Source organism: Arachis stenosperma, chromosome 3 (genome assembly GCF_014773155.1).
Source record: "Arachis stenosperma cultivar V10309 chromosome 3, arast.V10309.gnm1.PFL2, whole genome shotgun sequence".
Taxonomy (NCBI): domain Eukaryota; kingdom Viridiplantae; phylum Streptophyta; class Magnoliopsida; order Fabales; family Fabaceae; genus Arachis; species Arachis stenosperma.
The window spans coordinates 5,807,599-5,813,598 of record NC_080379.1 but is presented as its reverse complement, the minus strand read 5'-3'; the positions used below and the strand labels follow the sequence as shown (position 1 = coordinate 5,813,598).

Sequence of the window (6,000 nt, the reverse complement as noted above, 5' to 3'; positions counted from 1 at the left end):
AAATGTTCCCTTCCCTTTTCTTTTTTCCTTTCTGAATTCTGAATTCAATATTGCTGGATTTTATGGTTCTATAGTATTTACACTTCCATAAACCACTGCAGTCTATAAAATTAGAGCCACTGTGGAAAGTGTTGAAGTTCGTGACATTCAATCATGGAATATCTCAAGCTTGTGTTACTTTTTACAATAACATAGGAATCCTCTTCCTTTACTTTCAATATAAGAAAACTGTGAATTCTTAACAGATTTTCAATTGAGTTCTCAAATGAAATGAATCATCAACAGTGAATTTCTTCAAAACAACATCATAAATATATAAGATATCATTCAGATTCAACAAAGGAGATGCAATAACTTTCTCTCATTCATGTAACATATTTACACTTTCAAAGGAATGATATAATGAAGAGAACAAAATGGACAATCTTCAAAATAAAAAGAAAGAGCCTTCTTTACAAAATTTGTCTCAGCTAATCTATGTCAGTCTCTATGATCACAATTTACTGCCCACTTAATTGACAAGTGAGGTTCAGGAAGGCATCCTCGGTGCATGGAATTGTGAGACCGCCTGCTGGGTGATCATAACCGAATTCTTCTTCTGATTGGCTTAGTAATTCTTGAAATGAAGGCTGGTTCAAGTAACAGACAGGAATCACAAACCGCCTCATCTTATCTCCCACATAGACTGCAAGATAGCCTTTTGGAACATTAGTCCCTTTTGATGCAGAAAGTGATGCCTTTCTAATACTTGGAATGCGAAAAGCCATTGTTCTTGGAGGATTTGTTTGAGAGAAATATGTGAGCTTTGATATTTGTGGCGATGCAAATGAGTTGTGTTGTTTGAGAACACAAGAAGTAGTGTATATATAGTTGCTATCCTGAAGAAATAATTCTGATGAAGCTGTAAAATGGGGTCTACAAAGTGAAATGATCACAAGAGATCACATGGTATTGTCTTGGAGTTCATACAATTCCTACCCCATTTCCTGACATAATTGCCAAGAAACTACACATATCAAATCAAAGACATGTAAATTAATGCAATGTAGTTGTACTAAAGATACTGCATCAGACATGTTTTGGACATCTCACATGTTTCTTCAGATTTTGAATTGCTATTGACAATGAAATCAGTAAACCTTGTCCACAACCTGATTTATATCTCTGAAACAAAGTGTTCTGAGGCCAGAAGAGAACCAAAATTCGACACATGATAATGGTCCAATATGAACCTCGTTTTTAAGTACACCAGATTGTTAACATATCCCTTGGAATTTGCAAAACCATAGGCAACATGATCAAATCAAACTTGCTATTGTATACATAAATGGACCTTGAATTATCTAAGACAACACCATGTGATCTCTTTTATGACCTTGTCTCCTAATAAGTCCCATGGCTACCATCTCTTACGCTTTCTCCACCAATTGTTCAAGTGGCATTATGTTTATAGCATATCCTTTTATTTATATATATGTTCATGGTTGCAAGCATTTAGCAGCAGCACAAGTCATTGACATCCCAAAGCACAAGAAACTCAAAAACTTACATCTTATTTTCATTTCTTAGACTAGTATTTCTTCAACAGATATAAAAATGGGTTTTCGGTTACCTGGTATTGTAAGAAAGGCATCATTTACTTCATCTTCAAAAGCTATGGAAATTCCAAAAGGTTATCTTGCAGTTTATGTTGGAGAGAAAATGAAGCGGTTTGTGATCCCCATATCATACTTGAACCAGCCTTCATTTCAAGACTTGCTAAGTCAAGCTGAGGAAGAATTTGGATATGATCATCCAATGGGTGGCCTCACAATTCCTTGTGAAGAAAATATGTTCTTAGATATCACTTCTCGCTTGAGTTGATGTTAGCATCATCAAGATTAGGCTGACTTAGAAATAGATTACTTAACACAATTTTTGTAACAATTTATTGCCCTGAGAAAGATTTTCTCCATTTTTTGTTATCCTACTATTCATCTCAATGAGAAATTTATGCACATAAACATTTGTCTCCCATTTCCTCCTTAAATCTAAGTGTTTTGTTAAGTTCAAAGGCAATAATATGCAGAAACTGCCGTTCATAAAATCAATTTTCACTATTCTGTATAACAAGTGAAAAGGAACCAGATGGTAACTTTTATGATGAAAGTAAGAAAAAGTTATGACCCAAAAAAAAAAACAGTAACTAAGTATGAATTTGCATGATATTAATTTCAAACTTTCAATAATGATAACTTGTTTGGTCAATTCAATTATACAATTAATTTATCATCATAGGATGATTAAACATCTTCAAGGACAAGTCCCTATATTTACCATGTCCCACTTTGCTTTCATCTGTCTTTGAAATCTCTGTGGACCCTTCCCACTTTGTACATGGTGGTCACTCAACTGTGGCCTGAATTGAGTGAATTCTGAAATGACAATTGATATTGAAGCTTATCAATATGTTAAAAAAAAAAAATAAAATAGAAACTTTAATGCAGTTGAATTCCAGAATGTGATGGTAACAATGTATGATAAAAAATTATTTGGACTATGTTTGTGCAATTGCCTTTGATGAAGAAATATTATGACAATAATCATAATCAATTGTATAATCATTAATTGTGAGAATAATATTTTTAATTACATATAAGTGTTGTTAATTTCTATTTCTTAAATAAACTATTTATAATATACATTTATCTATCTATTCTTAATATATAAAAGTAGATGGATAAATTTCCCATACAGAGCTAAGTTTAAATTTGGGTTTTATACATGATGACAAATATTACAAAGGTCAAGTTGGTGTTATGTGTGTGCTAAGTAATGCAGGCCCACTTGTATGATTGGTTTAGCCTAAATCAGTGTTGCTTCATCAACTTAAGATATTACAGTTCCAACACTTAAGTCCAACACTTGCTAATTGAGAAACAAATCAGTACATGAGTCAAGGGTGTTAAGAGTATTGAGATGCCACATGATAAGACACGTGCAACATATTAGAGTTTGTTAGAGAAATCAGTTAGAAGAAAACTGAGTCAGTTACATCTAATAAGAAGTAGTTAGAGCTCACTCACTATAAATACTAATGCACTGTAACAAACTAGTTAGTTCAGCTAATACATCTCATTTTCCAGAAAATTCTCCTCCTTCACTCTCTCTCTCTCTCTCTCTCTCTCTCTCTCTCTCTCTCTCTCTTCTTTCATTCTTGTTTTTCATCTTCAAGAGTCTGATACCTTCACATGGTATCAGAGCTCAATGATCCATGGAGAACACTGCGCCAACACCAAAAGCTCCAACGAGCTTCCTCAATCAGAACACGTTCGCTGCGTTTTCAGCCATTAAACTCAACGAGAACAACTACAAAGCATGGAAGAAACAAGCACTAGCGTGCATAAAGGTGAACAAGCTTCAAAGTCATCTTGATCCAAGGATGGTACCTGCTAGGTTTAGCTCAGAATCAGACAGACATGAAGGAATCGAAGCTCAAAGCTACACAGACTGGGAAGTGCAAGATCAGTGCCTTGTGGCTTGGTTAACAGCAACAATGGAGTCTACCTTTGTCAACCGTGTAATCGAGTACGATTATGCATACCAGATCTGGAATGTGTTGAGTGAATATTTTGAATCTAGAGTCAAATCGAGGATTAAGCAGCTCAAGACTCAGTTAAAGACACTCAAGAAGCACGGTTCTCCAGTCACCGAATACATGGCGAAGATCAATCAAGTTGCTGACGCACTTAGTGCACTTGGAGCTCCACTAACCAAAGACGAGTATATTGAAGCTGCACTGGGAGGGCTTGGCGAAGAATACAATGTTTTCATCACCGTGGCAACAGCAAGGATTGAAGAGACGTCAGAAAGCGAGTTTGAATCTCAGTTGCTCGCTCAAGAAGAATTAGTTGACAGATTTAGAAGAACGGAGCTAGGACCAGTTCAGGCAAACATTGCTCAAAGAGAGGATACTCCAGAAAGATTTCAAGGAAGAGGGTTCAACAACTACAGAGGAGGTTTTCGAGGCTCGAGAGGCAGAGGCTATTTCAGAGGCACATGAAGGTCATCATGGTGGCAGGGCAGTAGGCCACAATGCCAACTTTGTGGGAAACTTGGCCATACAGCAGTGCAGTGTTTTCATAGGTTCAACCAAGACTTCATGAATCCACAAATGCAGCCCCTCAATGCAGCGCAACCACCTTCAGCAGCATTCCACAATGGGACAAGCTCTCAAAACTCTCAACAAAGATTTCAAGAAGTGAAAACTCAGCCTCCCGCACCACTCAATCCTCAAGCATTCCTTACATTGCCTTCAGCTCTCCCAGACACAGCTTGGTACCCTGATTCGGGTGCATCTCATCACATCACCTTTGACAAAAGGAACCTCATCACAGGATCTGATTATGATGGCACTGAATAAGTGTTTGGAGGTAATGGCCAAGGTATGGATATTGAACACATTGGAAGTTCATTCATGCATGCATCTTTATCTAACAAACCTTTCAAATTGCAAAACCTATTACATGTACCTAATATATCCAAAAATTTAGTGAGTGTAGCCAAATTTGCCTTAGACAATGGTGTGTTTTTTGAGTTTTGGCCTTATCTGTGTAATGTTAAATGTCAGATATCCAAGAAAATCCTCCTTCAAGGATTGCTTAAAGAAGGACTTTACAAGTTTGAAGGGATCGAAATTGGCCCAAGAACAAAGTCTGTACCTGTTAATCCTACTTGTTTCAATGCAAACACTGTTGAAAACTCCAAAAATACATATGTTGAATCTGAAAATAAGCATGTGCAAGCCACTGCCAATGCGAGTTCAGCATTGAATAATAAAGAGAGAGCTGCTGCACCCTCTCACCTAGCCAAACTGAATTGTAATTCAACAGCAAATAAAGTTGTCACAAGTCCAATTTCAATTTGTAATTCTGCCTCTCAATTGTCTGTAAATACCTTAGTAAGTCCTATTTCAAATGCAGAAGCCCATGTCACTTGTAAAAGGGATAGTGATACAAGCCAATTATGGCATAGAAAATTAGGACATCCATCTGATAAGGTGGTAACTCTAGTGATGAATCAATGTAATGCTTCAAGGTCTGATAATTCAATGAATAAAATTAGCTATGATCCTTCATTATGCAATGCTTGCTGTATTAGTAAAATTCACCAACTACGTACCTCATCTTGAGTCTCATTCTAACTATGCACCTTTAGACCTTATATTTTCTGACATTTGGGGGCCAGCACCCTTATACAGCAGATCAGGTTGCAGGTACTATATCTGCTTTATTGATGCAAGCACAAGGTATACTTACACATACCTACTGAAGACCAAAAGCCAAGCATTTGAAGCATTTCAGCAATACAAGTCAGCAATCGAACTCAAGACTGGGCTAAAAATCAAAGCCTTACAAACAGACAACGGTGGAGAATACTTGTCCACACCATTCAAGCAGTTTTTGGTAACAAATGGCATTCAACACAGACTTACATGTCCCTATACCCATCAGCAAAATGGCTTAGTAGAAAGAAAACACAGGCATATCACAGAAACCTCACTCACATTGCTAGCCCAAGCTAACCTTCCTTTAAACTTTTGGGATGAATCAACCCTCACTGCCACTTACCTCATTAATAGACTACCCACCCAAACTCTCAACAACAAAACACCTCTTGAAGCTCTCACCAACACAAAACCAGACTATAGTATCCTACAACCCTTTGGATGCACATGTTACCCACTTCTCAAACCTTACAATGCACACAAGTTTGATCATAGATCCCAAAAATCCATTTTCATAGGTTATGCCCCCAACCACAGAGGTTACAAATGCCTCCTGCTAAGTGGAAAAGAAATCATTTCAAGGAATGTCATCTTCAATGAGTATGAATTTTCTTATAACCAACTCTTTAGGAATCAACCAAGCCAATCCTTACCTCACACCTCACCTTCCACCTTCACACCTTCCTTGTCAAATCTTCTACATCAAACCAACTTCAATTCCACTCCTAAACCCA

At 37.0% G+C, this 6,000-nt stretch overlaps 1 protein-coding gene and 1 pseudogene across 1 annotated transcript; one reads left to right on the top strand and one right to left on the bottom strand.

The window, feature by feature from the left end:
• Nucleotides 1–414: 414 nt before the first annotated feature.
• Nucleotides 415–825, bottom strand: LOC130968829 (auxin-induced protein 15A-like; annotated as a pseudogene).
• A 395-nt stretch (nucleotides 826–1,220) lies between these two features.
• LOC130968833 (auxin-induced protein 15A-like) lies at nucleotides 1,221–1,992 on the top strand. Its single transcript, XM_057894301.1, has one exon. It carries the CDS (start codon nucleotides 1,597–1,599, stop codon nucleotides 1,861–1,863), a length of 267 nt encoding a protein of 88 aa, XP_057750284.1. The 5' UTR covers nucleotides 1,221–1,596; the 3' UTR covers nucleotides 1,864–1,992.
• Nucleotides 1,993–6,000: the final 4,008 nt, after the last annotated feature.